General features: G+C 46.8%; 1 protein-coding gene across 1 annotated transcript in view; it reads right to left on the bottom strand.

Moving 5' to 3' along the window:
* Positions 1–18520, bottom strand: part of Tmem214 (Transmembrane protein 214) — a 377130-nt gene that overhangs the window by 316967 nt on the left and 41643 nt on the right. The window contains 1 exon segment of the mRNA XM_068372549.1: positions 10119–10261. Within this exon segment, the coding sequence (XP_068228650.1) occupies positions 10119–10261 (143 nt within the window).

Below are 18520 nucleotides of genomic sequence, written 5' to 3' on the forward strand. Positions count from 1 at the left end.
AGAAAAATAATAATCATAGAGATAGGACAGCAAGATGAAAGAAAGTTGATAAAATTAAGAGAAGGTCGAAGTAATATTAAGCAGAAGAAAAAGATGAAAGAGAAATTTAGATTCGAACTGGGGGAGCAATTTCCCTAAGTTCGAGAGCCCTCTTGCCCGTCACCAAGATTCAGCACGGGAATGAAATGCCGTGCTGAAGCTCAATGACTTCATCAAGGCATTCTCTCATTAAGAGGGGGAAAGTGTCGACATCGACAATAAGGATTCAAGGTTTGAATTTCCATAGGAACGGAAGGTAAAACTTTAGAGCTTACCTTTCACTTACTATGGAAATCTGTATCCTGATTTCAAGTTCTGGGCCCTTCTAGGGCTTAATTAAAACTCTAGCATGTTTTATTTATCTGTAACTGAGATAGCAGTAATAAGATGCAAATAAGTTTAGTATTTTTGTTTGGCAACTAGATTATCAAATGTAATTACAATAGAGTATGAATCTGATCCAGCATTAAAACACATAAGGGTTCCTCTGGGAAAAGGTCTTTACCCCAGATGCTCGAGGTAATCAGCTTCCTTGGTTTGTGTTTTATGGTCGCCGAGGCCAAAACAAACTCTCTGCAGGCTCTCCTCGCTCTGAGGAAAGCATACCATGTGGGACTTAGCCAGAAAAATGAACATTTCTGGGGCGTTCTGTAGACCTGCACTCATTTCCAGGCAGTTCTGATAAGAAAGCCTCGGAAGACGGTCTGGCAACTTCGGAAGGTTCTCATTGAACCGCTGGCCTGCTATCTCTGGATCCAACTTAGAGATGGAGAAGGTTAGGTGGACATCCTTCCACTTCCCCTCACAGGTAGGCAGTGCTAGAGAGAATGGTTTGCATTCCTCTAGGGTTGGGCAGGGTTTGCCCTCGTCGACTGCCTTGACGGCAAAGTCTAGTGCTTTCTCCAAAAAGGGGAAAGAGATGGAGGAAGGAGCAAGAAAGGTGGAATGTCTCTTGCTCAGTGCTGAGACTTTGGAGTTGGTGTACCCGGCTCCTTTCAAGATTTTCAGGAGGGTGGCTTGCGCCTTGTTATGCTCGAAGACAATGACCTCTTTAGGTACCGTTTCCTCACGGGCTGCATGTTCATCCCGCAGTCTCACGTAACAGTCTGTATAAGCTGAAAAGTTAGGCCAGAACTCAAGGTCTTCAATCAGTTTGGTCCCCAACTTCTCCGAGACAAATAGTTTCCCATTGATCATGGGAATATGCTCCGCATACCTCCAGGGATTGGTTTCGGAGCAGTGAGGGAGATCCAACACTTTAAGGGGGTTCTTAATGGAGCCCTTGGTAGATCGAGGGCGGTCCGCCCTCTCCTGCAACAGTATCTGCTGCTGCCTAAGTGACTCTCTCATCGTCTCTTGTTCCTTTTGGAACAATTCCATCATCCGTTGAATCGAAGTGAGGATCGCTTCGTTCTTGTCAGTATCTGCAACTGGTTGTGGAGTTGGAGTTGAAGTTGACGGCATAGGTTGGTATGGCGTCACGGCGAACTGAGGGTCTTCGGTTGTGGTTGAAACGGATCCTTCTTCCTCCGCTTGTGGATGTTCCACGCCTTCTTCAGGGCCTCCTTGCTGTAGGTCCTTCTCAGTGTCAGTGGACACTTCTGACATCGTTTCTTGGTAGATGTCCATGCCTTCCAGTGCCTTGTCTATGTCCGCGTCGATCTCGATCTTCAGTTGTATGAGGGGAGAACTGGACCTGTTCCAGGGGCACCTCCGCGTTTGGTAGAGCATTAGGGAACAGTAGGCACCTTAGGGAGACGTTGGGTAAGTACAGTCCCTGGAACCTTCTTACCCATTTGCGAAGGGTCTCTCTCGCTGTATCCCTAGTCTGTATGTTGACTGAGGGAGCTTCTCCGAAGCCATTGGCCAGCAGGGTTCAGCAGGTGGGGCAACCCTTCAGGTCCCAATACTTGAGGACTCCCGACACGATGCGGCAGGGGGCATGAGTCCTGCACTTCGTGTGGCCACAAAAGTCTTTGCCTTTGTGGTTGCGGGATAAGGCTGCACATTTCTCCATTGGCTCCTCCTGTAAAGGAAAAAGGGCTCAATGAGTATTTACTTTTTTATATCAGTGATATAAAAGCATACAATTTTTATTAACAATAGTAATTACTATTGTTTATGGTAGCTTACGATAGTAAGCTTGAAAGAAAGTAGAAAAGACATATCTGTGTTTCCTCTCCCAAGCCATTGCTGAGACCTCCGTCAGTAATAATATTTAGTTTCCCTGATAGGGAGAATACAAGGTAGGAAAAAACTCTAGGAACTAGAGTTAGAGTTAGTAAGTGTCTATACCAACATTATCCACCTGTAATATATATTAACACTGATCGGTGATTCTTTAGGGTCCTGATGATCGAAAAACCCATCTGGGTGTTGAAGGAGTACTCGGCCTCAACACAAAATCGTGGTCCCAACAACTGACTGCGACAGGAAACACAGAGTATGTTAGAATACATGTGTACTACTGTATAGTTGTATACTGTAGTTTAGCCGTTGCCGGTATTAGGTTAGCACCTGGCGGTATTAACCGATAGAGGGAGAAAAAGTATTAAGGAAGGAGAGTTTCCTATTATTATGGTTGAACATAACAGTTGGAAGTGTAGGAGGACTATCAGGCTGCCTACTGTCTCCTTGCCAGAATGAAAGTTCCAATGGAAGGGGTAAGAATCTGTCGGATTCTGGCTTCCACCCATCCATAAAAGGGTTGTCGCCAGTTATGACATTAGCGGCAAGATAACTGTGGATGGCAGCACAAGGGAGGGCTGAGGACTTCCCAAAGTATGTTAGGTGTTCAACCGGCAGCCGTCAGGAGCCGTCTCAATCTTCCCCCAAATAATATTTCCTTCCTTCACAGGAAGGAAGTAAGGGGGAAGGTGACAAGAGACGGCTGAACTAACTTCTACCAGCAGGGTACCAGCCGGTAATGCAGTCACCCTAGCAAGCCGGGATGACTGTCAGAATACCGGTGAAGGAGTTTTGTGAAGGCTATGATGACACCAAAGGACAGAAGGGGAAGGGTAAAGGGTCTTATAGTTCATTGAAATGAGAGGTGCACAGTGAACTGAGGAAGCATGGTGATGTCGTCAGCAAGACAAGGGCACCCTGAGTTAATCACTATCTAAATCAAAGCCGGAGGTAGCAAGAACTTTTGTTCTACTCGACGGCGATGAAGAAAGACAGTGGTTGCTGCCGATATCAGCGACGGCACTCGGGGAGGGAGGAATGGTTTAGCCTCTTCTCTCTGAGAGAGAATGAATATCGTAACTTTTCTAGAGAATGTAAATTCTCATACGAATCGAAAAAGAACGATAGTGAGGCTAAACGTGGGGAATTACTTTACTAACGTATATATGAGCGAGAGTAGTCTAGCTATGGTAGGATCCAAGGCCAAGGTAGTTGGTACCGCCAGGGTTCCCACCGCATACGATCAGTAAAGTCACATAATAGGAAGAGGATTAATATTCATGTATGCAAAATCACCACTTGTATAATTTGCCTAAATAGCTAACATTATAGCTTAATACTGGGAATTGTCGCCCTATTGACTAAATAAATGCAAGTGTAACGAGCAACTGCAGTCGTAAAAAGGCTGCCTCCGGTTCTCGGCAATGCTCAACCAAACACACTTAAATTATTAAAATTTAAGTGTGAAAGGGAGACTAAAATTATACAAAGGAAAGAATTAATACTCAACTTTCCAAAGGATGAAAATGCTGGAGATTGCATGATGAATATTCCAATAATTTGTAACAAAACACCGGGTTAACACGGGAGCACAACTCGCTAAGAGAGCTACAAGAAAAGGAATGGCGTCGTAGTAGGAATAGGGAAGGAGGTCCACCAAGTACCTAGATCGGCACCCCCTTCTTTTGCCACTCTTCCCCCTTACATCAAGAGTTAAATCTATTCGGGATGAAGATTGCTATGTGTCGTATCTAAAAATACGTCCCCTGATATGCGATATCCTTAATTAGATATTCGCACCAGGAGTTAGAATCCTGGAAGACCTTCGGTTTATTTCTCTGGTAGTATCACTGTAGCAAATATCCCTTAGAAGGCTACCTAAAGGAACCTTTCCATCAGGACGACATGGCCTGAGCCCAAAATGAAGATGATCAATACTTGTCATTGATATTTATTCCGCTTCCCAAAGGAAGACCTCTACAACAGAGGCTGTAAGAGGAAGACTCATGCAGAAGGGTTGGATTCTATAAAATCCAATCCCGTGGACAGTGTGGAGGATTAATTTTATTTCATTTATTTAAGAGAGAAGCTGAAACGAAAGAGTCCTTAGACCTGTCCCGGAACCGCCCCTCCTTCGGCGAACGCGCTGTTCTGCGCTTGCGGGGAGGGGAACGAGACGAAGACCTATGCGCCTAGCGACACTCGCGCTGGAGGTCGCGTGATGGGCCCTGATCAGGGTCGCGCGCGAAAGGATCGCGTGACACAGGAATCTTGCGCTCGTGCGGGCGCGCGCGCACATGGGCGTGGGCGAGAGAGGTTGGTGGAGCGGGCGCGAGGGCGCGGTGGCGAGGCCACAGGCGCGTGGGCGCGATGGCGCACAGGAGATGGTGCGGGCGCGCAGGAGCTGGAGCGGGCGCGCGTAGGAGATGGCGAGGGCGTGTGGCGCGCAGGAGCCGGAACAGGAGGAGGCCGGATACGAGGCGCATCCTGATGCGGCACTGGCGGGCCCGAGAGGGCAGTGGCGCCTGGGAGCGTATCCGGAAGAACCGGGCAAGGGCGCGAGAGCACAGGTTCAGGATAGCGCGAGGGAGGGTTGGCGCGTTTGAGCGTAGGTAGGCGCTGGTCCGAAAGAACAGGCATACCAGCCTGTGGGCACGCAGGTGATCGTGGGCGCGCATCAGGATGTGGACGCACTGGTGTGCGCTGCTGCGGTGGGCGAGCAGGACGCGCGGTTGGATTAGGGCGCATAGGTGTGCGCTGGAGGGTTGCATGGGGCGCCTTGAAAACTGGAACTGGGCGCGCAACCGGAGCGTCGCGCGCGGCTGGAACGCGTGCAGGATCGCGCGGTCTGGAAGGAGAGCCCTGGGGTGCCTGTGAGTGCCCGTGCACTAGCTTAGGCGCCTCCTGGGTAGCCTGCTGCGATGTAGAAGCGCGTTGGTGTGCGAGTGAGCGCTGTAACTGGAACTGCGCGTGGGCACGCTTCGCGCGTAACTCCAGACGGGCGCTGCGAGTCCGGAGGAACCTGTGAGCGCCTGTGCGCTAACATAGGAACCTCTTGAATTGCGCGCGACGAGGCAGGAACCGGGGAACGCTGGGGCGCAGGTGGACACTGGTGCGCTGGAACAGGAACTGCTGGCGGGCGCCGGGGCGCAGAAGGATGTGGGCGCGCAGGGGAACCCTGGCGCATAACAGGAACAGGGGCGCTCACACTCGCAGGTGAGCGTTGTGGCGTTAAGACAGGAACAGCGGCAGCAGCAGGAGGGTGCGCAGGAAGAACCTGGCGCTTGAGGGCAAGAGGCGTGGATTTGCGCTCAAGGCCCTTAAGCCCCGAAGGACCCGGTGCCTGTGCAGTGGCAGGATCAGGTGGCTCGTAACGCGCATCCGCAACGTCGAAAGGTGACGGAAGGTCAGCAGGTCTGGAGGGAGACTGGTCACAGGGTCCCGAGGGACAACCATCATCCGAAGGGGATCCCGGAGAGGTCTAAGGTGGTAGCTGGCAGGATCGGCGAACGGCGAGTCGTCTCCTCCGCAGAGGACTGTGGTGGCGACGAGCCGAAGAGGCGCTTTTTTAACTCCCTTATGAGAGGGAAGGAAGGCCTCTATGGCGAAGGGGAGGACGAGCCTTCCGCCTTATACGCCCACGAGGGGCCGTGGGATCAGCAGGCTGACATCATAGGGCCTCCGCAGAGGAGTCTCTGAAAGTGGGAGAATCACCGGCAGGAGAGACCGTGGGACTTAGATCCTCCCTCGAAAGGTGTTCGGAGGGGGAATCTAAGCCTTCAGCTACCTCAGCAACAGGAACGGGGGTTTGACTAGACCCACGAGATGTCTCCGTCACAACAACGTCAACCACAGACAGAGGATCTATCCCTGCTGTAGTTGGCGATTGTTTGACAGCTGCACCAAGTTTGATCATGTCAAACAGGGCTTCCTTGGAGGGCGAACCCTGCAATCCCAAGGAAGCCAAAAGCTGCAACAAATCACAATTAGACATATTCAAATCCTCCTCCGGGGGAGGAGGGGCAGCCGCCTCGCTATGGGAGGCGACTACCTCTCCCGCAACCCGGGATCGGTCAACAGCAGTACGGTCTACGCTACCATTCGCTGGCCTCTCGGAAGAAGCGGCTCGAGGGGGAGCTTCGGAGGAGGAAAGGGCAACGGATGAAGAAGTCCTGGAATTTTCTCTCTTCAAAGAAGCCTCTGAAGGAGAAAGATCCCTTTTAGACTTTTTCTTCCGGTGCCGGGCAAACCTCTCTCACTGGGAGGTAGACCACTCCCTACATTCAATACAAACATTAACACTATCACACCGCTGGCCCCTACAGTGAGGACATAAGGTGTGGGGATCGGTGTTGACCGCCGACATAAAGGTCCCACAAGGGCGGCCGGGAAGTCCAGGGCATGTACGCATAGTCAGTAGAGGCCAACTTCAAACACACTGGAAAAGAAAAAGCAAAAACAGATTAAATAAGGCAGTCAAAGCGAGGGAGAGGGCAGACAGGTCTGTTCTCTGCCCGAGCCAAAAGTAAAGTGAAGCATTCACCGGTGTGTGTGAGGGGGGGGAGGGGGTAGCTAGCTACCCCTCCCTAACCCCCGCTAACTAGCAGCGGGGTAGTAAACCACCGTTAAAACTCTTAAGGCTCGTCATTCAGCTACGCCGAAGTAATTACCCCATGTAAATAGCGTGGTTTGTATTTCAATTACGGAACAAACCGTAATTTCATTAATTCTGCCAAGTCTAACTAAGTGGTGTAAGCCCATGAGTGAGGAGAGATGATCTATGCCATCTAGAAGAGAGTGCTCTCTTGAGCAATTCCCTCTCAGGAAGTGGCTGCTGAGTTAGAAGCCTAGAATGGAACAGGCTAATAGTGATCAATAGCCTCTGACCAGTGAACGTCAGGCTAGCAAAAAAGCAAGCAAATGAAAACGACAAGCTACAGTCGTGTAAGATAAAGAACCACTAGCTGTTGAACATAAAACCAGCAAACTGAGCTATTGATAATCAAAAGGGAATCGTCTAGCCGTTGAAAAAAAAGAGATGGGCAGCTGACATATCGGAGATCTGGAAAATTTGAGATCTACCGATTCAGTCAGTATCGTTTCGCTCGTAACTGTGCTCATGATCCTGAGGGCCTCGTTCTAGGTCTTGAACAGCTCATGCAAGCTTGTGAGAGTCCCGTTCCTGAGTGTGAACATCTCCCATGTGAGCGTCTCACACGAGAGCATGAGCATCTTACACGAGAGTGAGAGCTTCTTCCTCGTGAGCATGAGTGTCTCGCACAATAGCTTCTTACTCATGAGTGCGAGCACCTCGCACGAGAGCATGAGCACCTTGCACGAGAGTGTAGAGCATTCTGCACGAGTCTTGCTCGTGAGCATGAGCATCTCGCACGAAAGAATGAGAGTTTCGCACGAAAGCACGAGTGTCTTGCTCGGTGAGCGTGGACATGTAGGTTATGATTTTGAGTATCTAACTCGCGATCGTGAGTGTCTGGCTCGTGGTTGTAAACGTCTAAGAGCTTTTGTGTGTCTAGATAGTGATCGTAAGCATCTAGCTTGCAATCGTGAGCGTGAGCATGTAGCTTGTGATCGTATACGAGTAACTCGTGATCGTGAGTGTAGCTCGTGATCGTGAGCATGTTGCTCGTGATCGTGAGCAAGTAGCTTGTGATAGTGAGTGTGTAACTTGTGATCGTGAGCATTTAATTCATTATTATGAGCGTCAGCTCGTGGTTTAGTATCTGGCTTGTGCCTGTTATCATGAGCATCTAGCACGTGCTCGCGATCGTGAGCATCTAGCTCGTGATCATGGGCGCCTATCTTGAGAACTTAAAACTCTTAATCTAGAGCTTTAGTTCTTGATCGAGATCGTCTAGCCCGGGACACGGGGTTGTAGCTCCTGATCGTGAGTGTCTGCTAGCGATCGCAAACATCTCATTCATAATCACGACACTGTAGCTCGTGATGTTTACCAAAGGCGCTTGCAATCGTGATCACGAGTGTCTCGCTCATGACCATGAGTGTGTAACTCACAATCCTGAGCGAGTGTCGTGCCCGCTATCACGGACCGTAGACATGTAACTGGCAATCACGAGCGTGCTTGAGCGTGTAACTCACGATCACGAGTGTGCTTGAGTGTGTAGCTTATGATCGCGAGCCTGCCTGAGTGTGTAACTCACAATCCTGAGCGTAAGCGCCTCGCTTGTGATCACAAGTGTCTAGCTCATGACCAGGACCGCAAGTCACGAGCGCTGCGAGCGTGTAACTCACGCTCATGAGCGTGAGCGCAATCGCGAGAGAGATGATCACATGAGGGTGCTCAAGGATTGTAGAGACTAGTGTCACAATCGTGGTCCCGAGCGTCTCGCTCGTGAGCGTATATCCCATGCTCGTGAGCGCAAGCCTATTGCTCGCAATCATGAGCGTCCTCAAGGGTTGGATAGAGACTAGTGTCACAATTGTGATCACGAGCGTCTCCCTCGTGACCGAGAGTGTAACTCATGACCGCAAGCTTGTGATCACGATGGTCTAGCTCTTGATTGTGAGCGTCCTTAATGGTTGTGTTGAGACTAGTGTCGCCATCGGGGTCACCGTCTCGCTCGTGATCGTCAGCATAAGCGCTATCGCGACCGTCTCGCTCGCGATCACGAGCATCTAACCCGTGATCGATGACGAGCATCGAGAGCTCGTTACCGTCGATCTGCCGATTGGTGAGCAAGCCGTGGGTTGACGATCATCCGTAGTCTCAGAATCCTCAACAGGAGGAAGTTGCATACACGGGCTGAAACACTGCCTGTAGGGAGAGAGAGAAAATTGCGGATCGTTGGGAGACGACGAGACCGGCAGAAGGCAAGAAAACTCGTCGTCAGCAGGAGTCGACGGAAGGACGAACGGGAGATAGACCTCGTAGACAACAAAGACATCAGCAGCAGCTACAGCCACTGAGTTCACACCCCAATGTCGTCTATTAGTGCTGAAAAATAAAAAACAGAGAATTAAAAATTCCTCTCCTCCGTGGGGGAAGAAAAACCCAACCCACAGATGGGAGAGGTTACCCCCAAGAGGAGTAGTCAGAGCAGAGGAATCCCTCTGATAACTCATGGAGACAAACAGCGACATCTGAAAACTGCCACATTATTCTGTAACGGATCGTCAGGAGAATGTGAGCGTGTAATAAAAACACAGTCACATCTATAAAGAAAAGAATGAGCGTAAAGCAATAGTTATACAGTTAATGGCTAAGCCTTAAAGGGAGAGAGGGAGGAGATGTCCGCTCTCCACCAGCCAAAAAGAAAAAGTGACGTGCTTCATTGAACCATGAGTAGATATAGGTGGCTGGGTACCCTCCAGCCACCCCTTACCTACCCACTGTTAGTGGTTAGGTTGGGTTGCCACCTCGCACTTTAAATGGCTACCTTCCAGCTCCGCCGAAAGCATATTCCACATGAATAATGAAAGGTGTGTTAGTATGGGAACAATTGTGGGTCTACTAATCTCCAAAATTATGGTAAACAATCCAGTTTCACTTGACATTTAAAGGCTAAGTCTATATTAAATGAGCACTTATTATAAAACTATTACAATATCACCAATGTTTAAAGCTTCAATGGTCTGTAAAATTTCTGCCTTTTAAGAAATTTACAAAAACTAGCTCCAATTTATGTAGAGTACTTTAAGAAAAATTATGAACTTTTTAAAGAACATTAACATATGGATACTGTACTATGAATTAAGAAAAAAATCTGACTGAATGATATGAAGAATCAAAATACAATACAGTATTTCAGTACTGTATTCTTATGCATAAATGCAAATTTCATAGTAACTGACAGGTTGCCTATTAATACCTCACTGGCATATCTCTGATTCCCAGTACAAGTAGTAGTACTTACGCGGGCAACTGCTTCGTCCAAAGTACGTGGCTGATGTGATGCACTGTTCCCCTTCTTCTCCCCTTTCTTCTTGGACTCTGGACCAGCCTTGGGGGATTTGGGCTTTCGATTCTCCTTCCCAATAGGTGTGATCTCAATGGCTCCTATAAGGGATATACATGGAGTTATACATACATGAGAGAGAGAGAGAGAGAGAGAGAGAGAGAGAGAGAGAGAGAGAGAGAGAGAGAGAGAGAGAGAGAGAGAGAGAGTGTGTGTGTGTGTGTGTGTGTGTGTGTGTGTGTGTGTGTGTGTGTGTGTGTGTGTGTGTGTGTGTGTGTGTGTGTGTGTTTTATACAAGGATTTGGGATATCTCCAAGACTTTTTAGTCTATCCGAGGAGACTTCATTTGCTCTTTGGTAGAGAAATTTAGTTTAAGCATTTAGAGATATCTTATGATCATGTCTAACTTATTCTTGAACTCATTTATCGTGTTACTGTTTACTACATCTGCTGGAGTCTATTCTAAGTATTTGGTAATTTGGTGACCATAGCTTGTAGTGGTTCCAGTCTATCTACAGTATATCCTTTTGAATACTTGGAGCCCAGAATTAGACAGTAGAGTCTGTTTCAATATTTGAATTGTCTCTTTATGTAGCCTATTAGTTTATGTGCTTTCTTTTAAGCTTTTATGCTTTGTTTGGTGAACTTCAAATCCTTGCTGTAATAATACGAAGATGTTCCTCCTGGTCCACACTTTCTATTTCATTACCCAGCAGTAAGTAATCTGATTGTGGGTTACTATAACCTATGAGCATGACATTACATTTCCCACAGTTGAAGGGTATTTGCCATTTTCTGGACCATTCGCCTAGCTTTATTAGATTCTCTCTTAAGGCTTCTACGTCTTCTGAGTTTGCAGCATTTATGCCTAGTTTAGTATCATCGGTAAATTTGGCTATTTTACTAGTTAATCCTAAATCTATGTCATTAATGTAGATCAGAAATAGCAATGATCTAGGGACAGATCCTTGAGGTAATCTGCTTGTAACAGCTGCGCACTCTGAAGCTTCTCCATTGATAACAACTCTCTGTTTTCTGTTTGTTAGCCAATCTTCAATCCATTCAGCTGGCATGTCAGTGATGCCTAGTGATCTAATTTTGGCTATTAATTTCTTATGAGGAACTTTGTCAAAGGTCTTTTGAAAGTCTAAGTACAGTATATGATGTCTATTGCCGTGATTTTGTCATAAATGCTAAGCATGTTGTGATAAAATTCCAAAAGATTTGTCACACATGATCTCTTTTGTCTAAAACCATGTTGGCTGTCTATCAGAAGACTGTTTTTCTCTATATGTTCTACTATAGAATCTACTTTAATTGATTAAAAAATTTGGTAAGGCACTGAAGTTACACACACTGGTCTGTAGTTGCCAGGTTCTTCTTTTGGCCCCTTCTTGTAGATTGGAGAAATATTGCCTAGTTTCCATCCTTATGATGCCTTTCTTTTGTTGGCTGTCTTTCAGAACATTTTGTGGGAGGTTATCACATCTTAGGAATAGGTAATTTCTAGTTGCCTGAACAATAATAGTGGTCTTCTTGTTCTCTGTCATAATTTTACTGACCACTTCTATCATTTGTTCATTGGCACCTGGATAGGATTTCACCTTTCTCCTCTTTTTGAGGCCAAGTGCCTTGGTCCTTTACCAAAGACTCTACAATTAACGTCTCATCTTCCTCTTTCTCTGCTAAGGGGGAGAATCTGTTTATGGTGTTAGTTACATTTCTAGGCTGTTATTTAGTCTTCTTGGCCTTGGCTACCCTTCCTCTAGTGGGTTTCATGAACTTTGTTTTTGTTGGTTATTTCCTCTCTAGGTTTTGTCCTTGATCTTACCTTATTTTGTATTTCTTGGATACTAATCCCATTTTCTACATCATCTATGACTTCCTTGTTCCTTATTTCTAAATTTTGGAAGTTTGACATGATCTCTCAATTGTTTTCTTAGGTCTTAGTTTTCATTTTCAATCTTTTTATTTCCTGTTCTTCCTCAAAGATCAGGCATACACTATTATGGAGCAGGTTTGCAGCACATCCTTCTCATTTGTTTATTTGGCATTTTGCATATTTGTGTTTTAGCTTCATTTTCTCACACATTTCTAATTTCTCTATGATATTGTCAAATGCGTATCTGTTTGGAATCTCAGCTAATAACTTCTATAATTAATTGCTTTGTGACCACTAGTGTTAAAAAAGAGGGGCTAATAGTTACCCACCAGCTGCCGCATCCACTTAATCCTGGGTGACTTTCCATCATTTCTGTCCCTAACCTCCCATAAGTGCTCCCAAACCAACAGTTATATCTCCTAAAAATTTGGCCTGTCCCTAACAGGCAGGTGCTCCCAACTAAACAGCACAAGGCAGAAGTCTGTTTTCTCACCAAGATTGACAGCGGAAGGCTAGGAATTACTGGGATTTACGGACATCCAAGAACAGCCAGACTCTTAGGTACTACTGAGTATTACCAAGCAGCAGCAACTGGGTTTTTTAGTTGGCCAGGACTCCACTCCAACAAGGCACAAAAGCTATGTCAACCTCATGAGCAGTTGAGCCTATTCCGCTAGGGGTCGGTCACAACAAGTGGTTAGCTATTACACATAAGGAATGTGCTTTGCGGGGCACTAATAGCACTACAGTATTCTATTCTTGCATCCCGTCACTTGGGATTCCTCCGTCCAAGTCTCTCGAAACCTGTGAGCGAGTTCCTAGCATTGTTTATAAAAGTTCCAAAGCCTCTGCTCTGATGCATGAGGTAGCTGTCAGCTCCTTAATGTCTAATGTGTATAGGCTAGTTATAAATAGGCTTTGTATCTTAACACGTTGACTGCGATTGGCAATATTGTGAAACGGCCCAATGGGCGTTCTCTTTAACACCAATTAAAATCAGTAACCAGCTAGCTATTGACGTGAGAATTGTTATGGTGTATCCGTGAGGTATGCCGAGTGCTCAGCCAGTGTAAAAAGCGTGACTTTATGTGGTACACTTCGCCTGACATAATAAAAGTCTTCATTACAGGCGTTGTGTACCTAATATGGACATAATAGATGTGGTCATATATGGCTCATGTCGCCCAAAATGATTAGAGATAGTTCTACTGGCGTTGTGTGCCGAATATGGTCACACTTTGGATGTTCAGTTATGGTGCATATCGCTCAGACTGATCTAGGGAATCACCGTATGCAACTTGTACCAGACGTGGCTCATACTTAGTGTGACTAAAAGGCACACATCGCCCTGAATGATTGCACACACAAACACACACATATATATAGCACCTTTGTATGTTTTCATATGTGCACATAAAATTTGTAGTACACATGTGCGTATATAGGAATATATATAAACATTCACTTGAATATAATACTTATAAGATGTACATACATGTTACAGACACACACATTAGGAAACATATATAAAGGCTGTATTTTTGGCAATATAAATTTGTATTTTGCATAGATAAACGTATTTACATACAAGTAAATTATTTAGGTCGTCTTCAGTTATTCATATATATCTGTCCATCTGTATATGGTAGCCCATCTTTTTGTACCTGTCTCTCCATGTATATACATACATACATACATACATATATTCACACTTATGCGAGAGAGGAATAAAATGTGGAAAAGAACTCTTCCTTATGTCTGTATAAGAAAATATATAATAATATAAAATATTAGAAAATAAGATAAAGGAAGTAACAGAAAAAGGAATGGCACATACACACACAAAAATGTTATTTTCATTAGTAAAATAAATTTTTGAATATACTTACCCGATGATCATGTAGCTGTCAACTCTGTTGCCCGACAGAAATCTACGGTCGGGATACGCCAGCGATCGCTATACAGGTGGGGGTGTACACAACAGCGCCATCTGTGAGTAGGTACTCAAGTACTTCTTGTCAACAAGAACTCAATTTTCTCCTCGGTCCACTGGTTCTCTATGGGGAGGAAGGGCGGGTCCTTAAATTCATGATCATCGGGTAAGTATATTCAAAAATTTATTTTACTAATGAAAATAACATTTTTCAATATTAATCTTACCCGATGATCATGTAGCTGATTCACACCCAGGGTGGTGGGTGGAGACCAGCATACATGTTAACAAAGAATCTAAGTATCCCGTATCTTATTTTAGCCGTTATTCAAAATAACAAACATAAAATAAATAAGTACCTGGTAAGGAAGTCGACTTGAACCATTACTCTGCCTTTTTAAGTACGTCTTCCTTACTGAGCCTAGCGATCCTCTTAGGATGCTGAGCGACTCCTAGGTGCTGAAGTATGAAGGGCTGCAACCCATACTAAAGGACCTCATCACAACCTCTAATCTAGGCGCTTCTCAAGAAAGAATTTGACCACCCGCCAAATCAACCAGGATGCGGAAGGCTTCTTAGCCTTCCGGACAACCCAGAAATATTTCAAGAGAAAGATTAAAAAGGTTCTGGAATTAGGGAATTGTAGTGGTGGAGCCCCCACCACTACTGCACTCGTTGCTACGAATGGTCCCAGAGTGTAGCAGTTCTCGTAAAGAGACTGGACATTCTTAAGATAAAAGACGCGAACACTGATTAGCTTTTCCAAAAGGTTGCGTCGAAAATATTTTGCAGAGATCTATTTTATTAAAAGGTCACGGAAGTTGTGATAGCTCTAACTTCGTGTGTCCTTACCTTCAGCCAAGCTTGGTCTTCCTCATTCAGAAGGGAATGAGCTTCTCGTATTAACAGTCTGAAAATAATAGGATAAAGAATTCTCTGACATAGGCAAAGATGAATTCTTAACTGAACGCCATAAAGCTTCAGACGGGCCTCGTAAAGGTTTTTAAAATAGAACTTAAGAGCTCTACAGGACATAATACTCTTTCTAGTTCATTTCCAACCATACGATAAGTTTGGAATAACGAACGATATTGGTCAAGGCCGAGAAGGCAGCTCGTGTTTGGCTAGAAAACCAAGATGTAGAACATGTAGCCGTTTCGGATGAAAATCCGATGTTCTTGCTGAAGGCATAAATCTCACTGACTCTTTTAGCTGTGGTTAAGCATATCAGGAAAAGAGTCTTAAAGGTGAGATCTTTCAGGGAGGCTGATTGAAGTGGTTCGAACCTGTCTAACATAAGGAATCTTAGAACCACGTCTAAATTCCAACCAGGTGCAACCAAACGACGCTCCTTCGTGGTCTCAAAAGACTTAAGGAGGTCCTGTAGATCTTTATTGTTGGAAAGATCTAAGCCTCTGTGACGGAAGACTGATGCCAACATGCTTCTGTAACCCTTGAAAGTGGGAGCTGAAAGAGATCGCTCTTTTCTCAGATATAAGAGGAAGTCAGCTATTTGAGTTACAGAGGTACTGGTCGAGGATACGGATACTGACTTGCACCAGTTTAGGAAGATTTCCCACTTCGATTGGTAGACTCTAAGGGTGGATGTTCTCCTTGCTCTAACAATCGCTCTGGTTGCCTCCTTCGAAAAACCTCAAGTTCTCGAGAGTCTTTCGATACTCTGAAGGCAGTGAGACGAAGAGCGTGGAGGCCTTGGAGTACCTTCTTACGCGTGGCAGACGTAGCAGGTCCACCCTTAGGGGAAGAGTTCTGGGAACGTCTACTAGCCATCGAAGTACCTCGGTAAGTTATTCTCTCGCGGGCCAGAGGGAAGCAACTAGTGTCAACTTTGTCCCATCGTGAGAGGCGAACTTCTGCAGTACCTTGTTGACAATCTAGAACGGAGGGAATGCATATAGATCTAGATGAGACTAATCTAGTAGAAAGGCATCTAAAAGAACCACTGCTGGGTCCGGGATAGGTGAGCAAAGTATTGAGAGCCTCTTGGACATCGAGGTTGCGAAGAGATCTATGGTTGGCTGGCCCCAGGTGACCCAAAGTCTCTTGCATACATCTCTGTGGAAGGTCCAATATGTTGGAATTATTGTCCCTTCCTACTGAGACAAACTGCTAAGACATTCAAGTTGCCTTGGAAGAAATTTGTTACTAGTGAAAAGTCTAGACCTGTTGAACAGGAGAGGAGGTCACTAGCGAACTCGCACCATGTCAGAGAGTAGGTCCCTCCTTGCTAGGAGATGAACATCAAAGCAGGGAGTTGTCCGTGTTGACCTCCATTACTTTGTCTTGAAGGAGAGACCTGAAGCTTTTCCAGGTCAGACGTACTGCCAGAAGCTTCTTGCAGTTAAAATGCATTGTCCTTTGACTCGAGTTCCATAATCCCGAGCATTCCCTACCGCCTAAGGTCGCACCCCATCCTACGTCCGATGCGTCTGAGAAGAGAACGTGGTTGGGAGTCTGAACAGTCAGGGGAAGACCCTATAAAAGGTTGATAAAGTCCTTTCCTCAGGTTAGACCAGACTTATCTTCCGGAAACCGGGATCGAGACCGCTTCTAGCGTCTTGTCCTTTTCCAGTGAAGAGCTAGATGAAACCGAAGAGGACGGAGGTGTAGTCTTCCAAGTGACACCAATTGCACCACGGATGACAGTGTCCTAACCAGACTCATCCACAGCCTGACAGGGCCGTATTCCTTCTTCAGCATCTTCTGGATGGATAGCAGGGCTGGGGATTGATCTTCTTGTTCAGCCATGTCCTCATCAGAGGGTTCCTCATCCGAAACTGATGAGGAAACGGCAACGGAGTGGGCAACGTCTGACTCGCTGAATCCGGTCGCACTGGTGGATGCGTGACGGAGCCGGACACAAGATCATGGAGCTGCTGCACAGTCTGTGAACTGTCAACCATGGGGATGCAAGGAAGTACAGCGACAACCCGAAACTGTCTAGACTGTCTGGGTAGTACAGACAACCCCTTATCGGGTTGCTGAGGTTGCCGCACTGCGTCACAACAAGTCACCTCTGCTGGTTGTTGAACGTCTTCCCAGTGACACACTGAACGTCCACAACCACCTCCGAGAGTAGCTTAACATCAACGTGCGACTGGCAACCCACACTGGGTCGCACCAGTGGAGGAACCATCTCAACTGGCGGACGTGAGTAGGATACCTCAGCGTCAACAGGGCGTACAACCAACCGGTAGGAAGGTCGTTGGCAGGAAGGTTCTTCTCCGTAAAAAATCCTCTATCAAGGACTAAGCTTGGACTGCATGTCTTGCAACAAAGCCCAAGGTCTATGGGAGCAGGTGTGGCAACAGACGGGGTTAGCGACTGAAGCGGAACCATTTACCCTCCCTGGAAGCATGTTATGCTTAAATTAAAGTCCATAGGAGGCTAAGCAGCTTAAGGCTCCTCTCCAAATGACAGAGTCCTCAAGGGAATATCAGAAGGAGGGAGAACAGCACTTTCTCATCTACAGGAACCATATCCGAGAAAAGCTAGGTTCTCTCAGTGAGGGTTTCACTGGTGCAAAAGCAGCAGACCAGAAGGCAACGTTATGAAACTGCTTGACAGTCTGTGAACTGTCAAAAACTGAACTGTCAACCACAACAGGAGCGTGAGGACATACAGCACTGGTGTATAAGTAGCAGACCAGAAGGCAACGTCAAGTAACTGTTTGACAGTCTGTGAGTTGGCAACAACCAAAGTTGTGTGGGGAAGCCTCAACTCCTGACTGACTAGTTTGCTGCGGGCGAGTGGCGGTAACCACAGTGTGTTGCGGAGGCTGACACACCGTGTCAAAACACGGCAGCTTGTGGTAGCTCACGCACGGCAACGGAGTGCTCTGTGTGTGGGAGTCATCATACATCTGGCAGGGTTGACTGTGCATGGGTGGAGGAGCTCTCACAACAAGAGTGTGAGAGCAGGAAGCCATGCCGGGCGCACAACCGTGGGAGGTGTAGGCCCACGGGTGCATCGTCAACCTTCTCCGCAGTCGGAGTGTGGGAGCTGGCAACAACAAAAGCAGAGTGCTGGTGCGTGGGAGGGGCTGCGGTGGGTTGCGGAGCATGCTGAAAGGTATGCGGAGCATGCTGTATTGGATGCGGAGCATGCCGCATGGGTTGCGGAGAATGCCGCATAGAGCTGGAACCCGGCAGCTCTACAGCACCTTCCCACTGCTGATGCGGTAGCTCACGCATGTCAACGGATGGTGCAGCAAGAACATGCGTCTGGCAGGGTGGACTGCGCATCGGAGGTGGAGCTCTCACAGGTGGAGTGTGGGAGCAGGCAGCCGCAGTATCTGCTGAGCGCACAACCTCGGCGGGTTGTAGGATAACAGGTGCATTGTCAACCTTCCAGCACGATACTCCTGCATGAAGGAGCAAGCTGAGACTGTATAGTCTGCAGCATGGACCACTAGGGTCTATGAAAGACAACAACAAACGGAGCTACTGTCCGTTGTGACTGAGGGTCTAAAACAGCTGGTGCGGCAACAGACGGAGTTACTGCCTGTTGCGGTACCACCTTGCC

The sequence above is a fragment of the Palaemon carinicauda genome, chromosome 4 (genome assembly GCF_036898095.1).
Source record: "Palaemon carinicauda isolate YSFRI2023 chromosome 4, ASM3689809v2, whole genome shotgun sequence".
NCBI classification, from domain to species: Eukaryota; Metazoa; Arthropoda; class Malacostraca; order Decapoda; family Palaemonidae; genus Palaemon; species Palaemon carinicauda.